The sequence below is a fragment of the Entelurus aequoreus genome, linkage group LG07 (assembly GCF_033978785.1).
Source record: "Entelurus aequoreus isolate RoL-2023_Sb linkage group LG07, RoL_Eaeq_v1.1, whole genome shotgun sequence".
Taxonomy (NCBI): Eukaryota; Metazoa; Chordata; class Actinopteri; order Syngnathiformes; family Syngnathidae; genus Entelurus; species Entelurus aequoreus.
This window is the reverse complement of record NC_084737.1, coordinates 33,218,472-33,246,239: the sequence shown is the minus strand read 5'-3', so window position 1 is coordinate 33,246,239 and position 27,768 is coordinate 33,218,472. Positions and strand designations below refer to the sequence as shown.

At 39.4% G+C, this 27,768-nt stretch overlaps 1 protein-coding gene across 2 annotated transcripts; it reads right to left on the bottom strand.

Annotated features, from left to right (window-relative positions):
• On the bottom strand, positions 1–27,768 carry LOC133653697 (forkhead box protein P1-B-like). 2 transcript variants are annotated; one of them, XM_062053268.1, is made up of 16 exons: positions 27,619–27,768; positions 24,693–24,833; positions 20,418–20,555; positions 20,244–20,333; positions 16,743–16,857; positions 16,548–16,653; positions 16,330–16,437; positions 15,045–15,132; positions 14,726–14,803; positions 14,462–14,654; positions 14,288–14,364; positions 14,082–14,183; positions 13,292–13,419; positions 13,095–13,140; positions 5,640–5,803; positions 1–712 (listed from the first exon to the last, which is right to left on the bottom strand). In XM_062053268.1, the coding sequence occupies exons 2-16, from the start codon at positions 24,816–24,818 to the stop codon at positions 559–561; spliced, it is 1,713 nt and encodes a 570-aa protein (XP_061909252.1). In that variant the 5' UTR covers positions 24,819–24,833; positions 27,619–27,768; the 3' UTR covers positions 1–558. The 2 variants fall into 2 exon arrangements, with proteins under 2 accessions (XP_061909252.1, XP_061909253.1); XM_062053269.1 differs by having other exon boundaries at positions 20,244–20,330; positions 27,619–27,767.

The window sequence follows — 27,768 nt, the reverse complement described above, 5'->3', positions numbered from 1 at the left end:
TTGAACAGATGAATTTATTCTTCATAGAGATGGTTTACAGTGAATCTATACTTTCTGCTCTTACATGCTCAATTTGAGAAAATTCAGCCATGTTTGTGGTGGGGGTGAAAATACCAACACGTACAGTATAAAGACATTCTGTTTTTCAATCACCTGATGATATTTTTACATACAAATATATGCGATCACATGGGCAGTGAGTATATCTGGAATCATCTCTCTACAAATGTATACATAACATGACCACTAAAATAAAAACCAACTAGTGTTTTTTGTTTGTTTGTTTTCAGTTCCAATTGTGAAGTGCTCGCTATTATCAGTGTTCCCTTTCCTTTGGCTCCTCGTCTTTTTCCCAACAGGATCAACTATGACAAGACATTTTCACACGTGATCTCACTCTACTGTACAGAATTAAAAACTTGATTATAACAACAACAACAAAATACTGATAAATATGGAAACAAAAACAAGAAGAGTGTGTTTGGTTACGTATATGAAACAGTTGCTTTCGGACTCGTTTGGAATACGTTGCCGTGAAAGAGATCTGGGACCTTGTGGTCAGAGCGAGGGCACGCGGTCCAGGCGGAGCCTCTCCGGACTGCCGTTGTCTTCATCGCGGTTCGTCTCGGGGCTGTGGCCGTGCTCGTCGGTGCTTTCGGACTCGTAAGGGTAATTTTCGCAAATCTCCTCGTCCTCCTGCTCCTCTTTGATGCTGTTTTTTTAAAGCAGGAAAACAAACTGTCACGTAACTAAATCCAACCACACATGATTTAAATACAGTGGAACATCGTTTGACAAAGTAAACCACAGTCCAAATGAAAATATGCTTTAGTGTACTAACGTTTCATCCGCCCATTGTGTGCCCGGCAGCACATCCATTGTGGGCGGGCTCTGCGGTGCTTATTTAGTCAGCACAGTGCGGCTACTTGCAACTAACAGTGCAATACATTTTCATAACATGGTCACTACTGCCTAGTGTCTCTTGTTATATTCTTATTTTTACTGTTATATTTTTATTCTTATTGTTATATTTAATTTCCATTTATACCCCCATTATTTACTTTTTACTTTTTGAATTCGATCTCAATTCTGTACACTGCTGCTGGAATTTTATTTTCCTGAGGGAACTCTCCTGAAGGAATCAATAAAGTACTATCTATCCATCTATCCATCCATCCATCTATCTGCTTAACATTAACCGACAAGGTAAAGTGGCTTTTATTTTATTTTTAAGATGGCGGCGCATTGCTATGCAGCAGCTTGAAGACGCTCTTGGGAGTGTAGAGCGATTTGGCAAAAAACACCCGTCATTTCTGTCAATTTCATGGCTGGCTCAAAGCGTAAACACTCTGTGATCACATACGACCGACAGACAATTCTGGATGTGGATGGATCGGGTCGTTATAGACTGAAAGATGCATGTACGGTGGACCTCCTCGCTAGCATGGGAATACTTCGCGGGCCACATCGAGCGGCCTTTGTAGCAGCGGAGTCAAGTGCTAGCGGTGACCGCCAATGGAGACGACGTAAGCGGTGTGAGCGGAAGCAGAAGCGGGGATGCCGAGCGGGGTTAACAACAAAGGGAAAAGCTAACCAAAGAACCGTGGAGTGTCCGGGTAAGAAGCCATTTAAACTAGAACTAGCCGGCGCCAGGCTGGATAATCCCTGCACACATAGCAATTCTCTTAGAATAAAACACAACTCACATAATGTTTTTTCTTTTGTGACCGTGTCAGAGGCAGACATGCAATCTACTGAGGTGGCTAACTATGATGCGTTCAGTTTATCGCAACATCTAGCAAACAATCGGACAATTCCCGTCGTATCAATTCCTAGATATGGTCGAAACTATTTAAAGTGCACTACGCATAATAAACGCAACATTATTAATATTGCCAGTTCGGATAATTTCAACAAACAATCCTCAAAACAGCCCACTACCTATGATATGGGCTTTTTAAACATAAGATCATTATCTTCCAAAACGTTATTAGTTAATGAGGTCATTAGAGACAACAAACTTGACGTCGTTGGTCTCGCCGAGACCTGGCTCAAACCAGACGATTTTTTTGCGCTAAATGAGGCATCTCCTCCTAACTATACCAATGCGCATGTTGCCCGTCCTCTTAAGAGGGGAGGGGGTGTCGCACTAATATACAATGAAAACTATAATTTTACACCTAACCTAAATAATAAATATAACTCGTTTGAGGTGCTCACTTTGAGGTTTGTCACACCGCTGCCTCTCCACCTGGCTGTTATCTACCGCCCCCCTGGGCCCTATTCGGACTTCATCAGTGAATTCTCAGAGTTTGTTGCTGATCTAGTGACGCACGCCGACAATATAATCATAATGGGGGACTTTAATATCCATATGAATACCCCATCGGACCCTCCATGCGTGGCGCTCCAGACTATAATTGATAGCTGTGGTCTTACACAAATAATAAATGAACCCACGCATCGCAACGGTAATACAATAGATCTAGTGCTTGTCAGGGGTGTCACCACCTCTAAAGTTACGATACTCCCGTACACTAAAGTAATGTCCGATCATTACCTTATAAAATTCGAAGTTCTGACTCATTGTCAACAAACTAATAATAATAATAATAATAACTACTATAGCAGCCGCAACATTAATGCTGCAACAACGACGACTCTTACTGACCTACTGCCTTCGGTAATGGCACCATTCCCAAATTATGTGGGCTCTATTGATAACCTCACTAACAACTTTAACGACGCCCTGCGCGACACCATTGATAGTGTAGCACCGCTAAAGCTAAAAATGGCCCCTAAAAGGCGTACCCCATGGTTTACAGAAGAAACCAAAGCCCAGAAATTATCATGTAGAAAGCTGGAACGCAAATGGCGTGCGACTAAACTTGAGGTTTTCCATCAAGCATGGTGTGATAGTTTAATAACTTATAAACGCATGCTTACCTCAGCTAAAGCTAAATATTACTCAAATCTCATCCACCTCAACAAAAATGATCCTAAATTTTTGTTTAGTATAGTAGCATCACTAACCCAACAAGGGACTCCTCCCAGTAGCTCCACCCACTCAGCAGATGACTTTATGAATTTCTTTAATAAGAAAATTGAAGTCTTTAGAAAAGAGATTAAAGACAATGCATCTCAGCTACAACTGGGTTCTATTAACACAGATACGACTGTATATACGACGGACACTGCCCTCCAAAATAGTTTCTCTCTCTTTGATGAAATAACATTGGAGGAATTGTCAAAATGTGTAAATGGGACAAAACAAACAACATGTTTACTTGACCCAATTCCTGGGAAACTTATCAAGGAGCTTTTTGTATTATTAGGTCCATCAGTGTTAAATATTATAAACTTATCACTTTCCTCTGGCACTGTTCCCCTAGCATTCAAAAAAGCGGTTATTCATCCTCTACTCAAAAGACCTAACCTCGATCCTGACCTCATGGTAAACTACCGGCCGGTGTCCCACCTTCCGTTTATCTCGAAAATCCTCGAAAAAATTGTCGCACAGCAGCTAAATGAACACTTAGCGTCTAACAATCTCTGTGAACCTTTTCAATCCGGTTTCAGGGCAAATCACTCTACGGAGACAGCCCTCGCAAAAATGACTAATGATCTATTGCTAACGATGGATTCTGATGCTTCATCTATGTTGCTGCTTCTTGATCTTAGCGCCGCTTTCGATAATGTTGATCATAATATTTTATTAGAGCGTATCAAAACGCGTATTGGGATGTCAGACTTAGCCTTGTCTTGGTTTAACTCTTATCTTACTGACAGGATGCAGTGTGTCTCCCATAACAATGTGACCTCGGACTATGTTAAGGTAACGTGCTGAGTTCCCCAGGGTTCGGTTCTTGGCTCTGCACTCTTTAGTATTTACATGCTGCCGCTAGGTGACATCATACGCAAATACGGTGTTAGCTTTCACTGTTATGCTGATGACACTCAACTCTACATGCCCCTAAAGCTGACCAACACGCCGGATTGTAGTCAGCTGGAGGCGTGTCTTAATGAAATTAAACAATGGATGTCCACTAACTTTTTGCAACTCAACGCTAAGAAAACGGAAATGCTGATTATCGGTCCTGCTCAACACGACATCTATTTAATAATACCACCTTAACATTTGACAACCAAACAATTAAACAAGGCGACTCGGTAAAGAATCTGGGTATTATCTTCGACCCAACTCTCTCGTTTGAGTCACACATTAAGAGTGTTACTAAAACAGGCCTTCTTTCATCTCCGTAATATCGCTAAAATTCGTTCCATTTTTTCCACAAGCGATGCTGAGATCATTATCCATGCGTTCGTTACATCTCGTCTCGATTACTGTAACGTTTTATTTTCGGGCCTCCCTATGTCTAGCATTAAAAGATTACAGATGGTACAAAATGCGGCTGCTAGACTTTTGACAAAAACAAGAAAGTTTGATCATATTACGCCTATACTGGCTCACTTGCACTGGCTTCCTGTGCACCTAAGATGCGACTTTAAGGTTTTACTACTTACGTATAAAATACTACACGGTCAAGCTCCTGCCTATCTTGCCGATTGTATTGTACCATATGTCCCGGCAAGAAATCTGCGTTCAAAGAACTCCGGCTTATTAGTGATTCCCAGAGCCCAAAAAAAGTCTGCGGGCTATAGAGCGTTTTCTATTCGGGCTCCAATACTATGGAATGCCCTCCCGGTAAAAGTTAGAGATGCTACCTCAGTAGAAGCATTTAAGTCTCATCTTAAAACTCATTTGTATACTCTAGCCTTTAAATAGACTCCCTTTTTAGACCAGTTGATCTGCCGTTTCTTTTCTTTTCTTTTCTACTCTGCTCTGCTCCCAACCCGGGGTGGACCGCTAGCCTGTCCATCGGATGGGGACATCTCTACGCTGCTGACCCGTCTCCGCTCGGGATGGTTCCTGCTGGCCCCACTATGAACTGGACTTTCGCTGATGTGTTGGACTTTCACAATATTATTTCAGACCCACTTGACATCGATTGCTTTCGGTCTCCCCTAGAGGGGGGAGGGGGGGGGGGGTTACCCACATATGCGGTCCTCTCCAAGGTTTCTCATAGTCATTCACATTGACGTCCCACTGGGGTGAGTTTTCCTTGCCCGTATGTGGGCTCTGTACCGAGGATGTCGTTGTGGCTTGTACAGCCCTTTGAGACACTTGTGATTTAGGGCTATATAAATAAACATTGATTGATTGATTGATTGATATTTTTCCTAATCATTTTAGCGATCTGGCTGTTAAAGTTAAGAAGTTTTGTGATTTTAAACTGTGAATGCAGCACAGGGCTAGTGACAGTGTGTGTGTTTGTCAGCGGGGTGGCTACAGATGAGGACAGTTCAGCTAGTTGTTGTTTGGCTTTGTTATTAAATACATAGTTGATCCATCACCCCCTTGTTATGTAGTACTGTACAGCACTTTATATTGTGTTCAAAGTGTACACACCTTTACTAAAATATGGACTTTTGTCAGGGCTGGATCTAATTCTTCATGTTTATGTTCTTTTCTATGGAGAAATGAGCTTCAATATGCAAACTTATCCACTTACGAGCCCTGTTCAAGAACCAGTTAAGTCCGTAAATGGAGGTTCCACTGTGTGTGTGGAGAGGCTTACTAAGCTTGTGGAGGCGACTGTGTCGCACTGCTGTCGCTTTGGTATCCGGACCCATTGGCGAGGGCGCCGTTCATCTGCTCTTGAAGGATATGTGGCAGAGAATGTAACGGAATGCTGCCCATCGCACCCGGGTGGTAGAAAGAGTTGCTGTCTAGACTTCCAGCCTGAAAGTAAAAGCACACAATTACCACCACAATGAACATTTTCTTGCACTTAACCCTCAGTGCAAAAATGTTGACATTTTTGTTCTTTTAGTACATTTTTGCTGTATTTTGGCCATACTTTTTGCTGTTGCACCATTATACATGATTTTTCTAATAGGGTTTTTTATGTTACATTTTAATATCCAATTATTCTACAGGTGTACTATACGCTGGCAGTTATGCCACAATACCCCAAAGCCAAACAGGACATACAAGTCCTTCACTTTTTAAACAACATAACATTTTGTATTTATTTTATTTATTTACTCTTACTTTTTTTGCTCAAATGGTTTAAACAATTTTCAGTTCTAAACAAACATACCAAACAGGTAATGTTTTAAAAATATATATATTTTAACAACGGCTGTCAAAAATAACGAGTTAACTCATGTAATTAACCACAAAACAATTGCAAATAAATGAAGTACATTCATGTAAAACATTAAAAAATGTTTCTGTAGGACATACTGACAACACAATTTCATACATAGACATTCTGTAAGGATGCAAAAAAACTAAACAATAGTTTATATATATATATATATATATATATATATATATATATATATATATATATATACATATATAAATATGTGTATGTATATATATATATATGTGTATACACTGTATATATCCATCCATCCATCCATTTTCTACCGCTTCGGGGTCGCGGGGGGCGCTGGAGCCTATCTCAGCTACAATCGGGCGGAAGGCGGGGTACACCCTGGACAAGTCGCAACCTCATCGCGGGGCCAACACAGATAGACAGACAACATTCACACTCACATTCACACACTAGGGCCAATTTAGTGTTGCCAATCAGCCTATCCCCAGGTGCATGTCTTTGGAGGTGGGAGGAACCCCTCTGCCACCGTGCTGCCCACTGTATGTATGTATATATATATATATATATATATATATATATATATATATATATATATATATATATATATATATATATATATATATATATATATATATATATATATATATATATATATATGTGTGTATATATATGTGTATATACAGTATATATATATATATACATATAAATGTGTATATATATATACACATATATATATATATGTGTATATACAGTATATGCACACACACACACGTATGTATGTATGTTATATACTGTATATATATATATATATATATATATATATATATATACATATATATATATATATATACACACATATATATATATATATATATACATATGTATTCCTCACGCACTTTGCCGATGATGTCACGTTATCGATGGGAAAATGCATTCTTAGACAATATGATTTGCCTGAGCGACGAGGAGAAACCGAGAGTAACGCGCTGTAGAAAATGGATTAGAAAGGACAGATGTTTTAAAATAATAATACAAAAAAAATATATACATATATTTTTTTTTAACTTGGGACTTCTCGCGGGCCGGATTTTGGACGCTGGCGGGCCGTAGTTTGGGGACCCCTGTGTTAGATGCTATAAACTGAAAATCATGCTTTTTTTCATGATTGTACCACATCATCAATAGTTTTGTTTGGTTTTGTTGACAAAATATCTTCACAGTCATGGAGGTAACATTGCATTTGTGGTATCTGCTACAAAGTTGTTTGTTCAATAATAACATGAAGCTTCTTATTACATGTAATCTTAATAAAAAAAAAAAACACTTCCTCAGTTCTTCCCGCTCTCGGACTAAGTGTAACACTGCGGCAGGCTGCCCACACTACACAATATTTCCAATGCTACAATAATCTTTCCCCATCATCTACTGACTACTTTCATCCTCTATACCGCCTCAATAGTTGACCGATCACCAACACAACACTAAATCATTCAAAGCATTCACTCATTAATTTTGTATCTCCTTTGTAAGCCTCACGGGACAGACATTGACAGCATCACAGACTGCATCAATTTCTGTGAGGACTCCATCATCCCTACAAAAACTGTCCACTTTTACCCAAAAAACGAGCCCTGGATCACCAGCCAGCTAAAGGTACTGCTGAATAAAGAGAAGCTAGCCTTCAGATCTGGTCATCAGGATGAGTTGAGGAGGATACAGTGGCAGCTTAAAGTTCAGCTGCACGAAGGAAAAGATGCCTACAGAAGAAAGCTAGAGGCCAAACTCCAGCAGAATAACATTCGGGATGTGTGGAAAGGCATGAAAACCATCACCGGCTTCAATACCAAAGCCAAACTGCTGGATGGGGGTGTAGATGGAGCCAAAGAGCTTAATTAGTTTTTCAATAGATTTAGCAATGCACCCCTTACTGGCCCTCCCCCCACTACTGCTGTCCTCACACCTCCCCTGACCATCAATCCACACACTCCTTCACTGTCGCCTGCCACTGCTGTTTCTCATCCCGCCACTTCCACAGCTGGAGAGAGTTTTAACCATGCCAAGTCAGCAGGCCCTGACCGAGTCAACCCCTGGGTCCTGGAGACTTGTGCTGCTCAGCTGGCTGAAATCCTGCACTTCATCTTCAACCTGAGTCTGAAGTTAGAAAAGCTACCAGCGCTATGGAAAACATCCTGCATAGTGCCGGTCACCAAGAAGCCTATCCCATCGGGCTTGAATGACTTCAGACCTGTTGCCCTGACGTTTCATGTGATGAAGGTCCTCGAGAGACTTGTGCTGGCTCAGCTGAGACCCCTGGTGGCTCCTTCCTTGGACCGCTCTACAGTTTGCGTATCAGCCCCATGTAGGAGTGGATGATGCTGTTATCTACCTGCTGCATCATGCTCACTCTCACCTGGATGGTGGGAGGGGCACTGTGAGGATCATGTTTTTGATTTCTCCAGTGCCTTTAACACCATTCAGCCAATTCTGATGAGTGACAAGTTGCTCAGGATGGGTGTCAGTTCATCCATTGTCTCCTGGATCACTGATTACTTGTCTGACAGGCGACTGGGGAGCTCCTTGTCGGATACTGTGGTCAGTGGTGTAGGTGCTCCACAGGGGACCGTCCTGTCTCCTTTCCTGTTCACCCGGTACACCTCAGACTTCCAGTATAGTTCCAGGTCCGGTCACCTGCAGAAATACTCTGATGACTCTGCTGTGGTCGGGTGTATCGGAGAGGGACAGGAATTGGACTACAGGACACTGATCGCTGACTTTGTGGAGTGGTCTCAGGCAAACCATCTGCTCCTTATTGTGGACAAGACCAAGGAGCTGGTCATCGACTTCAAGAAGAGAATGACCCCAGTGGAGCCCATCAAGATCCAGGGCCGGGAGGTGGCAGTGGTGGGGCAGTACAAGTACCTGGAAGTCCACTTGAACAGCAGACTGGACTGGAAGGACAACAGCAAAGCTGTTTACAAGAAGGGCATGAGCAGACTCTTTTTCCTGAGGAAGCTTAGGTGCTTTAATGTGTGCAGCAAGCTGTTGGAGATATTTTTTCAGTCTGTTGTGGCCAGTGCCCTTTACTTTGCAATGGTTTGTTGGGGAAGCAGCACCAGCAAAAGGGACTTAAACCGGATTAAAAAACTGATCCGGAAAGCCGGCCAAACTATTGGCACGCAGTTGGAGGCGTTTGTGTCAGTGAGGGACAGGAGGACACTGGACAAACTGCTGGCCATCATGGACAATCCTGCCCACCCACTCCACCAGACAATTGAGGGACAGCAGAGCTCATACTCCAACAGGCTCCTTCAGCTTCGTTCCCACAGTGCTCGATTCAAGAACTCCTTCATTCCGCACTCCATCCAGCTGTATAATCAATCGCCATACAGCAATAGATGATATCTGTCTATTACCTGACCGCTTCTATGTTAGCTACCTCTCTTTGTTTATAATGTATATTTTCTGCTGGATCTACTCTCTACTCAGTGGCCTAGTGGTTAGAGTGTCCGCCCTGAGATCGGTAGGTTGTGAGTTCAAACCCCGGCCGAGTCATACCAAAGACTATAAAAATGGGACCCATTACCTCCCTGCTTGGCACTCAGCATCAAGGGTTGGAATTGGGGGTTAAATCACCAAAAATGATTCCCGGGCACGGCACCGCTGCTGCCCACTACTCCCCTCACCTCCCAGGGGGTGATCAAGGGGATGGGTCAAATGCAGAGGACAAATTTCACCACACCTAGTGTGTGTGTGACAATCATTGGTACTTTAACTTTAACTTTTAAGTTAAGTTTTTAACTTATTTTAAGCTGCCCTTTTTTTTGCTACAGCTCTTACATATACTGTAATATTGTACATGGTATTTGGGATTTGTTATATATTGTATATATTATGTAAAAATACAATATAATATAATATATACAGTGTATACTGTATATATAATATGTAAATATTACATATATGTTATATTTTATATTGCTACTATGGTACATTTTTTGTCTACTTTATACCTTTTGTTTTTCACACTCTTTTTGTGCCCTTGTGTGCATTATTCTTTCCATCCTTTGTAACTGAGCTACTACTGTGTGGAACAATTTCCCTTGTGGATCAATAAAATTTGTCTCAGTCTAAAGCAGGGGTCACCAACCTTTTTGAAACCAAGGGCTACTTCTTGGGTACTGATTAATGAGAAGGGCTACCAGTTAGATACACACTTAAATAAATTGCCAGAAGTAGCCAATTTGCTCAATTTACCTTTAACTCTGTTATTATTAATAATTAATGATATTTATCTTTGTGGAAACACTGATCATCTTAATGATTTCTCACAATAAATATATATAGAAACAGATAAATATCAATATGCAACACTTTATTTTTACATTTTCTCTAAGTGCACATTTTTCAAATTGAACATTTTCAAATGATCACTTCTAAGACAGTCTTGTGAAATCACAATATCCCATTTTAACTAGCTAGCCACTAACATTTTTGAACAAATCATGAATTACTTTGCACCATGTTTGTACAAATAATAATTCATGTAAAATACAAAAGTAAACTCTCAAATTTTTAAATCATGTCACACTTTGAACTGGACACCAAATCTGCTATCTGTTTCTTTGTCAGTTAGTAGTGGGAAGCCTGGCATTGCATGCTGTTAACTAGTGAGTTGTACTCTGGTGTGTAACTTGACACTGCAACTCTGAGTGAGTCTTGCAGATGTGCATCAGTGAGGCGTGTTCTGTGTTTGTTCTTGATGAAGTTCATGTCAGAAAAGGCTGATTCACAAAGATAAGATTTTTCCTCAATGTTTGCGGAACCTTCTTAATCTTTTGGACATCTTTTCACAGCAATCTGGCCTTAAGCTTAATTATGATAAATGTAAAATGTTAAGGATCGAAAATCTAAAGGGAACGTCCTTTCGAATGGAATGCAAAGTGTTTTGTTTATAAATTATATGCAATCTGTTGTGTTCCCTAATTTTTTTTTGTGTACATGAATGAAGGTGTGTGTTGCTGAGTCCGACTTGGACATTATCTGGACTGGGCCTGGTTTAAAAAACCCTTTAAAAAAATCTAATTTCATTGACAACCTGGTCTGTTGAAGATAAGGCCCTTTTTTTAAAAAATAAAATAAAATAAGATAAATAAATAAAAAACATTTTCTTGGATAAAAAAGAAAGTAAAACAATATAAAAATAATTACATAAAAAATAGTAATTAATGAAAATGTTAGTGGACCAGCAGCCTATACAATCATGTGTGCTTCAGGGACTGTGTCCCTTGCAGATGTGTTGTCTATGTTGTGGGAACCAGAATATTGGTAGCAGAAATAAATAACCCCTTTTGTGTGGATGAGTGTGCATGGGGGAGGTTGTTTGGGTTGATGAACTGATTGAAAGTGTATCTTGTGTTTTTTCTATGTAGATTTAATTTAAAAAAAAAAAAAAAAAAAAAAATTTTTTTTTTTTACATTTTTTTTTTTTTACAACAGGCCCGCGGGCGACTCATCTGGTCCTTACGGGCGACCTGGTGCCCGCGGGCACCGCGTTGGTGACCCCTGGTCTAAAGTCTTACACGCAGGATAGCTTAGCCTGGCTTCGTTCTTTGAAATAGTCCCCACTCCGACACCGGCATAAAGGAGAGTATGGCTTCATGTAACAATTGAACACTTCTCTTAGAGAGGTTGTCCCTGCTAGAGGGACGTGTCCACATGTTAGAAAATAACGTTAAGTTACATTTAGACAGCGTTTGATACGGCAGTTAGCGCAGGCTGCACTAGGCCTACTGTGTGGCTAGCACAGCTAGCTTTGACTCCAAGTGGCCAGCTAGCCACGGTGCACCGGAGGGCATGAACAAGTCAGTTAGTCTATGCTGCACTCAGCCTGCTAGCGTCGTTAGCTCTAAGCAGGCAGGTACGCGCCGGAGTTAAAAAAATTAAATTTTTTGCTCCAAAATAACGGAATTCCGCTAAATAGCGGACATTTCGGATGCCTGCAGTATAAGTAGTGCCTTAAATTTGAACAACATAAGTGATTTTACCAATTTAAACTTCTGACATTATCTGATCAAAAGGCCTTCAAAAGGGTCAAACTTCAAAAGGTATATGTTTTGTTTAGGACTGTAGTTTATTGAAAAGAAATAGCAAACAATGCAAAAATAATATATTTGGCTTTATAGGGCATTCAAATGTTCCCAGAAGGTTAAAGCATATTGGATTTGAGGTCCATGTAATGTATTGTAATGTAATGCTGCGTTTATTAACCATTGTTGGGCCGCCAAAAATATCTGTTTCTCAGCTGTGGTAAGTCCAGGCAGCCGCAAAACTCAGTTGTAATACACTTTTGCACCACTTGTGGTTGTAATAACAATCTTAAACAAACAAGTCTGGAGATAAAGTCAGAGACATTTCTTAATCGCAAAAATTATGACGAAAGTGGTGAAGCTGTATTTTAATTTGCACTTAAATAAAAATAACAAAAACACATTTATTATTATTTTTTATTGTTCATTTAGTTAGAATTAACTTAATTTCAGCACTGCGCAATTGTACGTACCGGTACACTCATTTTTCATTCAGTTTTTATGAGTCCTTTCTTTTGCAGTTAATTTGATTAGTATTTATTTTTGTAATCAGCCTGACCTAAGTCTTAAAAAAAATATTTGTAATTATTGTTACTTGGTTTCATATAATTTGACAAGGTCTATCATGTTGAACTGTAAGTAGGTTAGATATAATTATTGAATACGATTAAAATCAAGAGTAAGATTTCTAATTCAGTGTTAAAAATTTGAGTGGGCCCTGGGCCCCTCTGTAGTGGAAAGGTTGGCCCCCAAGGCCAAACATTTTAGGAAATCCTGAAATAATGTATAAGAAATGCTTTCCTATTGGATTCTGCTTTACCTGAGACATGGACCCAGCTAAACTTTGCCGGTTTTTCAGTAGAGATCTGTAATTACAAAAAGACACAAAAAGAGAGAGTTAGGGCTCGGCGGGAAATGACAGGCAGGCGGTAGACGCCGGCACTCCGAAAAGCATTCAAATGGAACGTCAGGTTGGAGGATGATGGTGTGGCGTCAACAAGGCATTAGTCAACTCACCCATTAACGGCAGCCTTCTGGGGCCTTCTTCTGTGGAACTCGATCTCGTCGACCGTCCACACGGCTCCCTTCACATTCTCCAGGCGGACAAAGCACTTATGGAGGCTCAGGTTGTGTCTCACAGCGTTCTGGACAATTCCATAAAAAATGATTTGAAGCACACATAATGGACATCAAATCTAACTGCAACCAAATACAGTTGTAACTAAACTTAAGAGTGTTTTGAGATAAGAGCTGCCTTTCAGCTAAATGTTATGTTTCAAAGGACAGTGCTGAGAAGAAGAATCGGATGATATTCATTGAATTAAAAAAATAAATCATCTAAAACATGACCGAGCGTGTCAACTAGCCAAAGCAATTCAAGTGTACCACTGTTAATCTGAACCATACTGAAGCTGAATGAGTCCAACGCCAGTCAAGTATGGTAAAATAATATCTAAACGGTGGGCATTCATCTGTGAAAATCTGGACAAGCTGCTGATGGTATGCTTGACAGAAAAACAGCTGAAATGAGATATTGTAGAAGGTAAATACTGTACATTATTATTACATTACTTCATAAAACTACTGTAGTTGTCTGTAGTACATTCTATTGTACCATTTATATACATTATTTCTTGTCTAAAACATAGTATTTATTTTTAAAATGCATGTGGTGTTTTGGGGAGGGGGCAAGCACAAGTTAAATTGATTTCAATTCATTTCAATGGGCGACGCTGATTTGAGATACAAGTGTTTTGAGTTTAGAGCTCCGTCACAGAACCATGTAGGCTCCTTTTTACGTCAGTACCTTCCACGTTGCTGCGTTGCGTCTGAAATAAGCAAAATTTCTTGTGAACCAGTTGTAGATTTCATTCAAAGTCAGCTGGTTACGAGGTGATTCATATATTGCCTGAAGGAGACAAGAAAACACAATAAAATACTAATAATAATAATATACAAATGAGAATTATTGCAGTCCAGCATTTGTGTTTGAGTGTGAAACGTAGCCTTTACCTGTCGTATGAGAGACGCATACGTAAATGGAGGTCTGACCTCTGTGCTCAGGTAAAACTCCTTATTATCAACAATATCTGTGGAGAGACAACAGTGCAGCAGCTTCACAAACACAAAAAGTTTGAAATTCACGAGCCTCAAAGCTTGTGTAAGCCTGCAGATTTTCCCACTCACCTTGGCTGACGGAGCGACTGTACCGCCTGCGTACAGGGGTCCCGGTGAAGACGCTATTGGGAGTCAGGACCGAGGGGGAGTCGGACAGTGGCATCAGGGGTGTGGATGGTGCCGTGGCGCTTTGGGACACGGTCATAGGGGGGCCTTTGGACAGCGTCGTCTGGGAGAAGGACACATTTGGCACCAGATTCACCTGAGAAACAGAAATAAATTAAGTCAGGAACATACCAAACAACAAAAATATGATAAGTGACAGAAACTTACGGGCTGAGCTGCAGTTTTGGGCTCGGATGACTTTAGGTGAGCCATCATTGCTTGGAGTCGCTCTTTGTCCTTCTTTAACTGCATTCAGAGCAAATAAAAAAAGTGTTGAGTTGACTGTCTGATGTACGCAAAGTTGCAAACACACATTTGGTTACTTTCTGGCACAAGTGTAACTTGTATAAAGATGTCACTGAGTTCCAGGCCTGGTGTGAAAAAAACATGGATGACATTTCCCCTCAGTGACAGCCACTAGTGAGCAACTAACTCACCTCACATTTATGGATTTGGAAAAAAAATGTATATAAACATTGAAACAAACCTGTAGTTCCAGCTGCTGAACAACTTGCATTTGCACGCGACACTGCGCAGTGCTCTTGTCATCAAGTGTGTGCTCACTGTTCAAATGCCTGCAGACGAACAAAACAAAACATTTGTAAAGGAAGCAAACACGTTTTAATGTAGATAAAACATATTTTCAATCTGCATACACAGCTCAAATAAGTTCAATGTAGGAAAAATTACAATTTTCCTTTTTGGTCCTTTATATCGAGTCATGATCTCTGTTTTGTTTTGCATGTTTTGTTTTATATATACTTAGTATTAATTGTGGTATTCAGGATCAACTTAATTATCGATCCACATTTTCTCCCGTTTTTGTGTGCCCTTTGTTGATATGACATCTGCCTATTTGACTGCAGATATCTGGACAGCAATGTTTGTAAGTAACCACCGAAATGGGACAAATTTGTGATAAATGTGTACATAGCCATACCATCAACAATATACTGTATTTGTTTAGCTTTCAGGGAACTAAGGCTCACTTTTTTGTTCTTTCTGCACATTTTGGTTTTTTTTCTTTGTGTGTAAAACTTTTGCTCAGTGTGCAATGTTGGGGTTAAAGTCTAATTTTTTAGTATTTATACATAGTACAATCGTTTACTGTGCAATTTTAGTTTTTTATTGTTTTTATTGCGTTTTAATTTTGTTACAGTATGTAAAATCTTCGTTGCGACCATTACATTTCGCTATTGTGAGATAATGTCTATCCTATCCTATCCTAATTTTTGTTGTGTTCCTCAATTATACATTTATTTTCCTAAGTGGGTATTTTCTATGTTAAATTTTAAGTTTAAATTGTTTTAAAGTTATTAGACACTACTCCAAAGCTAAACAGGACATAAACGTCCTTTATTTTTATAAGGGCATAAATACGTTTTTGGATTCTTTCTTTTTTTTTGCGAACATCCCTAATCAACAAAAACAAATGTAAGGTTTTTTATTTTAACCCTTTTAAGGCTTTTTGATCAAATGATGTCATGGGTTTCAATTAATTTGCATAACAATTATTTCACTAATTTAAACCTGTGACATACCTGATCAAAAAGGCTTTCAAAAGCGTCAACATTTAAAAAAAATATTACACATTTGATATTTTTGCTTAGGACTAAATTCTATTGAAAAATTTTATTTAAAAACAAGTTCAAAATCCAAATGTTTTTGCACCCTTCACAAACTTCACCAATTGTATATCCTGTTTGGCTATGAAGATACTTAAAATTAAATGCTAGTTATGTTTTAAAGAAAACTCTCCTTCCGTTACTCACTTGAGAAATGCCTGAAAGTCTCCAAAGACGGTCTCGCAGCCGGGCCATTTGCACATGCCGTTCCCGTAGAGAGGATGGCTACTCTGTGCGTTTTCATCCAGCGAGCCACTGAAACAAATGGTAACATGCGAGCAATGTCAGCGCACGAAAAACGCTAGAAAGTAAGGCCCCATTGCAGAGCAGGATGCATAAAGATTTCAGTTTGGACAGGAAAGCACCTTTCCTTCCTCTTCAGGAGAGTGTGATGGCCGTTAGTCGTGGACTGTTGATTGGACGACTCTCTGGTGTCACCGCCCGTGGACGCACTGCTGCCGTTCTCGCAGCCTGAAACAATACAGCACTCAGCAAGAGTCTTCAAACCTGTAAGGCCGATCTTACACACTTCCAAGCAACCAACAGAATTGAAAACATACCGGCAGCGGCGCTGGTGGGGAGCACAGAGAGCAGGCCCTGCCTCTGCAGGTTGAGCAGATGTTGTTGCTGCACTTGAAGGAGCTGCTGCTGGATGGCGATCTGCTGTGCTGTCAGCTGGGACAAATTGGCAGAGCACCAGTTAAAGGTTGACAAACTGTGATTAATGAGATTTATGGGAAGAGTTGCTTGACACTGGAATTATCTTTTCAAGATACATTTTAACGAGGAAATATGATGCCATTTTTTCTGTGTGGTTTTACTGTACTCACTCACACAAGAACTAATGTGGTCAAAAACATTTCCTTAATTGTTTGCATACAAAGCCCACTCGTGGAAGGCATTCCCTTGATGACGACAAGCACTTTTGGAAAGAAACTAAACATTTCCTGCATCCACACGCCCACACCTGCTGCCAAGTGCCTCTTGGCGCTATGAAGCACCGGTAAGTGCATGTTGACATTGCAGGTGAATGATGCGACTTTCAGAAGGAGCTAAGCATCACACTTCGGCTTCCGTTTCAAGAAGATTCAAAAACAATCCTGAGGGCATTAATGCCAGTTAGAGAGAAACTCTGGGTCAATAAATTATAGTCTTTTTAAGAACTTTATGTCATGTTTTCTTTTATTTTTTATCAGGACAGTCTGCAGCACAGAAAGACTCAAAACCCCTAAAACGTCTCTGGCAAAGCATTTTGGGCAGTTTGTCAAAGTAATGTTAGCATTGTGCATGTACAAATAGGCAGATAATGTAATCATGACAGGCTGCAGAACCAAATCAGTCAACATTAAAAATGCTAAACCTGATGGGAAAATTAAGTACAGTGGATCGACAAAGTATCATTTACTTTTCACAGAAGTACTTCCATCTTAAAATAGCAAATTATTAACACAAAAGGAGTAACAATAAATGTTTGTTCAGAAAAACGTTCTTGAGACTCTTTGCACATGCAAAATAAATCACGATGAATGTTGATTAAAAATGAATATTTCCTTGTGATTGATTCAAATGAAAACTTGTGATTAATCTGATTAAAAAATGTATTCATTTGACAGCACTAAAACAAATATACAATATTTTAACATTAGAGTGTACAATACAGTACACTAAACTGGAAGCAGCAGCAGGCAACGAGCTCAACATGAATGCATAAATTAATGTCTTAAAGCGCTTTACAACATTGCTCTCATGGAAATGCTGGCTTTGAAATATTGCTTCAAAATTATTTTAATGAGGAGTTAGAAATATTTTGCAAATTGAATATAAGAGCTCATTAGAAAGGATATTAAAGAAAACACGACCAAGCTCCAACAGGATGCGAATGTATGTACTATAGCAAATGCTCTCCAAAATAATCTTTCTCATGTTGAAGAAAAAACATTGGAGGAACTCTTGCGACTCGTAAGTAGGACAAAACGAACATATTTACTTGACCCACTTCCTGGGAAACTTATCAAGGAGCTGTTTTAATATTAGGACCATCAGTGCTATATATTTTTAACTTATCACTTTTCTATGGTACTGCTCCCCTAGCATTCAAAACAGTGGTTGTTCATCCTCTGGTAAAAAGACCTAACCTTGATCCTGACTTCCTGCTAAACTACTGGCCAGAGTCACACCTCCCGTTTATCTCAAAAGTCCTTGAAAAAAATAGTTGCACAGCAGCTAAATAAATATTAAGTATCTAACAATCTCTGTGAACCTTTTAAGTCCGGTTTCAGGGCAAATCACTCTGCGGAGACAACCCTCACAAAAATGACTAATAATCTATTGCTAACGATGGATGCTGATGCGTTATCTATGTTGCTGTTTCTTGATCTTAGCGCTGCTTTCGATACCGTCAATCATAACATTCTATTAGAACATATCAAAACACGTATTGGTATGTCAGACTTACACTTAAGTCCTATCTTACTGATAGATGCAGTGCGTCTCTCATAACAACATGACCTTGGAGTATGTCAAGGTAATGTGCGGAGTTCCACAGGGTTCGGTTCTAGACTCTGCAGTCTTCTGCCGCGAGGCGACATCATATGCAAGTACGGTGTTAGCTTTCACTGTTATGCTGATGACACCCAACTTTATTTGCCCCTAAAGCTGACCAACCCGCCAGATTGTAGTCATCTGGAGGCGTGTCTCAATGAAATCAAACAATGGATGTCCATCAAATTTTGGCATCTTAACGCTAAGAAAATGGATTATCGGTCCTGCTCGACGCCAGCACCCCTCATTTGTAGTCCCTCCTAAGGTTTCACACTGTCCCATTGGGTTGTGTTTTTTCTTGCCCGGATGTGGGTTCAGATCCGGGGCTGTCGTGGTTTGTGAAGTCCTTTGAGGCATTCGCGATTAAAGGCTATACAAATAAACTTTTATTGATGTATTAGGAACACATAAGTTGGCGTCACTGCCAAAATCTTGGTCTACAACTTCACATGCATAATGTACAATTAAGGGAATGTGTCCTAGGTAAGGATGTTCTGATCAAGGTTTTATGCTGTCGATCATCCATGAGTGACATCGGCTGATACCAATATCACATAGATTATATGTCAATTGTTCTATTTATTTATGGTGAGTGCTATTGACAGTTTAGCAATAGCAACCCAATATCTAAACTAGTTCCTTATTCGATTATATTATATAGAATTGTTTGAGAAAAACAAAGTCAATAGTACGGTACACAATAACTAAACAAAATCAAAAACTACTATCTATTTCTCATTTAAATTATTTGGTTTTTGCCCTCAAAGTCCGACTGTGTGCACGTAATTATTCCCTGATTTTCTAAATAATAACAAAACCGACAAAAAACAAAGATTTTGATAAAATAAAAGTATCGAACTATTCATTCTAGTATTGATCATATACTGATACTACCCCACCACCAATTTATGGATCGATCTGCCAAGTCAAGTACTCACAGTGACAATGCTGATGCACCAACAGTTATACTATTCTCTCTATAAACTCTTATTAATCTACTTTACTGTTAAAATCAAATTACTTTCTGCTGCAATGCGGTTCCATCTAAACTTTTTAAAATTGTGTTGTGTAAATCTAACTTAGAGGTTAGCTTAGCTATTAGCATGCCTGCTCTTGGCTTCCTCTGTGTGTAACATGTTTAGCTTAGTCCTCCAGTGATAATGGTACCAGATAATGATACTTAAGATACGAAGAAATGCAGTTTATTTGCCCTAATGGAGTTGATTATTATTAGCTTAGAGCAGCGGGTCCACACTGTCTATGGAAACACATAATTAGCTACTAGCTGCTTGTCAGCCGGGGGAAGAAAAATAGATACAGTGTGAGCCAGAGGGGATCAGCATTTTTGATCAGCATTAAAATGCAGTAATCAGCAATGGCGATTACATACTTTTTAACAAAAACTGGCCAATAATGAGCGAGGGCCGATCGATTGGCACATCCCTAGTCCATTTACACACATAATGAAAATGTCAGTGTGAAGGTAGTGGTGCAACATAAATACTAATATGTAAGCTTACCTCCTGGCTAACTATGCCAGCATTCTTCTGTTGGAGAAGCTGCATATTTAGTTGTTCTTGCTGGTTCTTGAAGACCTCCTGGATTTGCTGCTGCAGATAAGTTGTTCGAGAGTTAGAGGAAACAAAGAAGTTGTGCTAAGTGAAGACAGACAAGCCTAATCCATGATACGGTACCTGGTGTAACATGAGGGCCTTCTGCTGCTGGAACAGGGCTTGGATCTGTTGAGGACTGAGAACCTGCTGCTGCGGCGTCTGCTGCAGCTGCTGAGGAGCCTCTGCTGGCGGGGTCATCATTGATGACAATGCCGGGACCTGAGACAAACGCAACATTGTATTAGAACAAGTTAGCATATATCTCACATTCAAATCTATCAACATAATGTGGAAAACTAAGAGAGGAAATGGAAGTTTTCATTGCGTCCCAGTGGGTGTTTTTGTGAACTCTTTAACACTCACACAAACACACAAAGGAAAACGGGTGTGGTGTCACTCAGTGTTGAAAACACTGACAGAGAGAAAAAAAAACAAGATGAAATGGATGAGTAAACATTTTACGAATGCACTTGATAAGAATGTCCTTGTTGGTCCATGGTGAGGAATCCCACGTGTCTGAGCACGCTTTACAAACATGAAAAGGAACAGCAAATAAAACATGTGCTAGACAATGTATTGTTAAAGGAACAAATGTGCTCTAAAAATATCGATATGTTATTTTATGAGGTAAATAACTGCCTTCAGTAACTAATCACCTATTTTAAGTGTCTGCAATGTTGGTGGACAAGCCTGTCCAACTTTAATACTACCGCTAACATTAGCATTCAGTTTCTTTTGTTTTTGTTTACAAAATATGCAGATACTAACATGATCAGACAATCTTGATTTCAAGACATAATATAACAGACTTAATCCAAAGAGATTCATTAGGTCTTCAAAAAAATATGCAATTCGTTATTCTTATAGCCAGACCTGTTGTTTGCTTCCGTACCTGACGGTTTCGGCTACAACTGTTGCCTTAGGTCTGGCTATAAGAATAATAGACTGCATATAACAGACTTGTTTGGTTAATGTTTAGCACATATACAGTATTCATTGAGTTTGACTTCCATGTCTTTCACTGTTAACAAATGCACATTTACAGCAGCTCATCTTGGCCCTTGGTCTCAAATTGCTGATGTAAATTGGAAGACGTAAACACAGATATTATAGCGTCTCAAAGCAGGGAAGCTGTACCGGTTTGTCTTCTTTAAAACAAACATGTATTTGCTTTCCCATCTGTTATTTGTTTATTTGGACTACTCCCATTTTCTCTCAACTTAATAACGTCTATAGAGAACGGCTAAAATATTTCAAGAAAAAACATACTTCTTGTGCAAGGGTGTTAAACTCATTTTTTTGAAAGCCACTTCGCATTTATGGTGGCCCTTTGAGGGACGTTTGTAACAACGAATATATATGAATATACTTTTACATAAGTCAAGGTGCTGAGCAGATAATTATGTTAAATAATTATTTTTGATATCCTATACTTTCAACATCTTGTTGCATTAGCAGATAATATTAAAGCATAATAGAACAAATGCAATTGTGTGCAGTACATTATGAGAACACTGGCATAAAACATATGCAATTGCATGCAGTACTTTTTTCTGTCAAAATTAAAAAAAAACAATACATTTACAGAAAGTGCTTTATTATTTCCAGCCTTTTGCAGGCAACATAAAATAATGTGGCAGGCCACTTAAAATATTGGGGCGGGCCACATAAAATGACATGGCGGGCCCCCGGGCCTTGAGTTTGACACAAGTGCTCTAGTGGAATGGTGCAGGAATTAAGTCACAAAATTGAGGGAGGTGTAGTTTTATGTATATAAAGTATCTAGTTTTATTTAAGTTAAGCAGCACTGAATGTACATTAAAAGACCCATGCTGTTGCATAAAATGTGGCAGGCCAGATTTGACATATGGGCTGAGAGCTTGACAGATGTGTGAAAAAACATGTACATTTGCACACAACCACACACACGCACACACAAAATAATGCTACGCCATCAAACAGACTTCACTGAATAGCTGATCATTTTAGCAACTCACCGTCTTGTGTAAGATGGGTCTTTGCAGTCGATTCAACTCAAAATGAAGCAAACAACAGCAGATGGCTCGAGGGAATTAGCACACCATCAAAACAACAACAACAACAACCACCACCACTGCCACAAAAACAACATCCTCTACTGAGCAGGCAGCAATTTACCAACCCCCACTCCCTGCCGAGCCTCACTGCTCTGGCAGTGTTTGCAGTAAACATAAACAAAGTAATCAAAATTGCACAGAGACTAAATAATGAATAAAAGCAGGCAGTGCCTGTTTACAAAAACAGAACGCAGGATTCATATTTTAATTAAGGTCTGAACCACAAACAAACATCTCTCTCTGAGGCAGAGTCTGTTTTGAGTCGGGTAAACAAACTGACAGAGAATTTCACACAGGCTTTGGGCTAACAATAACATGACTGCCTCCTAGTTTGGCCTTTCTTATGCGATTCAATGTAGCAAAGGGGGCCACGAAAGTGACAAAAACCGGTCTACTTCACAGACACCGCCTGTTGGCCCCCTCTGTTTTTTCTGTGGACACCATCAACACAACAACAGCCTTTGCCTAATCCGCGTTACCATGGCAGCCAGCAAGTCCAAACATCTTGTGTTGTTGTTATTGTTGAGAGTCATACCAGTGAGCAACAGAGTGTAAACACAGATCAGTTCCTGCAAGACTGGTCTTGTGAACTCCACAATGATTGACAGAAAAAAACCACAGTAATACTAATACACAGCCAACAAAGGACCAGCATCTCAAAAAAAAAACCACCCATAATATTAAATTAACAACCCGTGACTTTCTTTAACAGACACATAAGTAGGCCAAAAAAAAAAGTTAAATAGCATAATAAATAAACAGGGCAAACCTGATTATTTCCATTTCAAATTGTGTCTGGGAACAAAAAAAAATTAATAAAAGGCTGTCAAGCAACACGATTTGCTGCATGAGACTTCTTAACATTGATGCTGTGAGCATAAACAACAACAACACAACATGAAACCCTCCACCCAACAGGGGTTGCATTCTCCCTCTCTTTCAACTCCAGCACCCATCCTGTGCTAGCAGGCAACAATAAATATAAAATACTTTGAGGGACTCAAGGATACTTCGACTTGCAAAACAACAACAAAAATATATCTAAGTCTCTACAGCAGGAATATTCAACTAAATTGTTTTAGGAGCCACAATTCCAGTCGGACTGAACCCTTCACTATTAGTCTTATTTTGTACATTCTGGAAAACCAGTGTCCTCTACAGTAGACATTTGATTTTGGTCTATTTATTTTTTCAGCGTTACAGGAACACTGCTGTTTTTAAGGACCTTCTGAAAAAAATGTGAGTCTCTCAAGTTTTTTGACTGAACACGTGGGCCACCAGTTTGAATATAAATAGATGATAAAAAAAGAGTGGACCTAAAATGGAGCTTAAGGAGCACTACTAGTATAACTAAAGAAGTTGAACAAATGACGACTGACTGCATCTGAAGTAAACAAGCTACAACAACACCTTAGTTCACATTATGAAAAAAAAAATTAGAAAAGGAAAGGACTTCAATAGGTGCCTTAAGGCAGTGGTCCCCAACCTTTTTGTAGCTGCGGACCGGTCAACGCTTGAAAATTTGTCCCACGGACCGGGAGGGGGAAGGGTGTGTGAAATTTAATTTTTTTTTAATTTATTCTTTTTTTTTTTTCTATAAAGAAATACAATCATGCGTGCTTACGGACTGTATCCCTACAGACTGTATTGATCTATATTGATATATAATGTATATATTGTGTTTTTTATGTTGATTTAATAATTAAAAAAAATATATATATATTTTTAAATTTTTTTATTTCTTGTGCGGCCCGGTGATTGGGGACCACTGCCTTAAGGAACTCCTCGGTTAAGTAAATCACAAGTTTGAACCCGTGTCAATGCAAGGATTTGACAATGTATTTTACAGTGGTACAAGTTCCTCTACAACAGGAGCAATCTATGTTTTTAGGAATTTGCTGCAAAAATGTTTGTCTCCTAAGTTTTGAAATGACCTTGGAGGTCAATATGGTGTCATTCCCGGGCCGAATTTGGCTCCCGAGTCGCCAGTCAAATTGCCCTGCTCTAGGGTACATTATATTGCTATGTATAATGCTTTGTGACTGAATACAAGTGGCAATAAGAGAGCAGCTGCACAGAGAGTGGCCGTGATTCACACACTAATGATGTGCAGTGAACTTAATGTGTGATACACATTTAGAAACAAAAGTGTTCCCAAAACCTGGGCTTTGAAGAAAATCAGCAATAGGCAATAACAATGGCAAAATGGGCCTCTGAACAATGAATTTTGTATGAAATACAACCAACAGGGAAAACTGACCCTGGGTGACTCTGGTGGAGGAGTCTGGCCGCTCCTCAGTCGACTCTCATTTTCAACATTTTTCCCGTTCTGTGTCCTAACGGCTCGAATGGCTTGGCTCGTTGGTTCTGACCCAGACTCGTGCATCTGGACTTCACTGACCTACCAAGAAGAAAAAACAGCGGGATGAAAAAGTTAGGTATCGAGGAATAAAGACACCATTCTCCATGGTGACACAGGACAGCTTGTTATAGGACACACTAGAGCCGTCTGATCCATACTAAAGTGTAATATACTTCCTTTGTCCAAACCTAGACGAGTGATATTCTGTAACTAATGCACACCCGCCAGTTATTAATGCTCCCCTATTATGCAATGTTAACGGGAGTATATGCCTACCATTTCACAAAGATCCATCCATTTTCCACTGTTTACTTTACCCGGAGCCTTTCCCAGCGAATTGCAACAAACAAACAGCCATTCACACCTATAGGCGATTTAAAATCTGCAATTATACTAAAATCAGGTTTTTGGAGCGTGAGAAGAAACTGCAATACTAGGAGAAAACCCACATATGTACAGAGAGAACATGCAAAGTCCACACAGCGATGCCCAAATGAAGATTGAAACCACAAATCTCCCGACTATGGAGCCAGCTTTGTTACACATCTTTTTTTTTTTTTTTTTTTTTTAATAATGTCCTGCCCAGCTTCTCGGGCAAATCATATAGCAGATGTAGATGCCCATATCGGCTGTTCAGATTTACTTTACAAAAGAGAAGTGTAGGATACTTCTCTTGTTGCCTTACTTGTATTTTGACTTTATTAAATGTATTTATATTATCATTTGGTGCAGCCGGGCCGGAGCAGGAGGGGATAGAAAGAGAGAAAAAGGAAGACAGAGGGGGGAATTGTGGGGACAAGAGGGGGATTAGACAGAGAGACAAAAACAACAACAGCAAACACAACAACAACAACAACAGAGCAACATCAGCAAATACGACATGTACAAATATGATGGTAAAAGTAATAGCAAATAAGCAGTTAGCGAAAATTTAAAAAAAAAAAATACAGAAATGACAATGAGCATTATTACACTAAAAATGGAGCAATATGAATACCAATAGAAATAGTGCTATTGATAATAAACAATACCAGTACTTTACCTTTATTATCAACAATACAATTGTTCAAATGCAACAATACATATACGTAATGATAACTTGAGATACGAAAGAATGCAGAAAAATGGAGGGGAAGAAAGAGAAGCAACCTTAACCTTGTAGATTGTTATAGTAACAATAGGTTAAGCTTTGTCAGTGTGCCATGTGTTATACCCAGTTTACCCTAGGGCAACAACGTTAATATATGTTTGATGAAACGTGATTATGTGCATGAGTGTATGTGTGCATATGTACTTGTATGTATTTGTTACACATCTTAAATTAAACTGAACTAAGGATGAGCAGTATATGAAATAAATGGATAGAGCTGTGCCAATTACCTGTCAGTCAGTTAAAAATTTGAAGGCAACTGTATTGGTTTTATACCTTTTTTTCAGCGAATAGGCTAATCTCGCATAATAGCTTGTTGAAATGTGACTGTAATGTTAGCACCATAGCTCAAATAGCATTGCTAACATTTGTGTCCACCCCCACTCCCAACTACGCAGACTTACATCGCATGAAACAATTTTACATTTCAAAAAACAAATTAGCAAAAGGTGAACCAAATTACAATTACACAAATCGGAAAGGGAATGTCCCAAATCACAGAGAGACAGCTTGGTCAACATCTCTTTTGTTCATGTCCGCAGATTTGTCATTTCCTCATAGTGCTTCATGTAAATGCTCCAACTTTAAATGGGACCAATTATTCAACCAATACGATTATTATACTGCCAAAATTACACGGCCGGGTCCCTTGCAAGAAAATAAGATAAAAAAGTAACATAAAAGTGGGGAGAAAAAGTCTGCATCAGCCATGATCAAACCCGTGATACACAATAATAAAGTTACACCCACAATGCTCTAGTCACTATACACTACACTAGGCCCCACACCTTAATCTGTTTAAAACAAATATTTCTAGAAATAACACGTGTTCTGGCAGAATAATACAACCTAATCTAGAAGGATATATGAACCACCCATGTCATCCGGATGGCTTAAAAGGATGGCGATCGAGTCGTTTACAACAAATTAACGTTCATACGTGACAACACCATGGAATAACTGTTTTGGTGTAATAACGCAGCTAGACAAGAAGCATTATTTTCATTGGCTGTCTGATGCAGAAGATAAGCTTTCGCTGCTGTTTGATCACCTTGTTTTCAACTATTTTATGACTTTATGCAACACGCACACACACACATACACATTTCAACAACAACTGAGTCTTGGGGGAATTTTGTCTATCATTCACAATCATTATGAGACACGAAGACACAAGGTTTGTGTTTTTTTCGCTTTCCAACATCTGCTTGTTCTAGGTGGCTCACAATGCAGCTAATGGGAGCCATCAAGTCTACCTCTAAATCACTTTAAAAATACATTGAAAAAACGTCAACAGTAATTAATTTACGTTCCGTAACCTGTATAATAACCAAACTGTAGCAACATGTTATTGTAAGAGCGAACATGGAGGAACTTTTTTTTCTAAAGCGTAGTAACACATCAGCGTGCTTCGGTATTAGCCGTAAAAGCTACAGCAAGAGATAAGCTAGCTTCTACGTCAGCACGAAACGCAGTTTGAGTTTCTAATGCATAATACAATGCGATAAGACACCAATCTGTACTGACTGAAAAACATGAACAATCATATTACAGTGTCTGTAAAGTATTAGCCCACGCTTCATGTTTTGTTTCGACACAGCTAGCTCAACAGTGTATGTACTGTAGTTGTACAGTGATGTGCTGCACGTATTATGAACAATAGTAGTAACTTACTCAATGGACAGTTGTCCGTTTGGTCAAGCTGGCCAGGGACGCTTCCAGTTAATTTGGGGACTCCAATAATTCGGCATAGCTTGGTACAAAAGTTCCAGATTTTCAACGTGACCAAATCGCACCAAACTCACTCTCTGGGCTTCCGTCTGC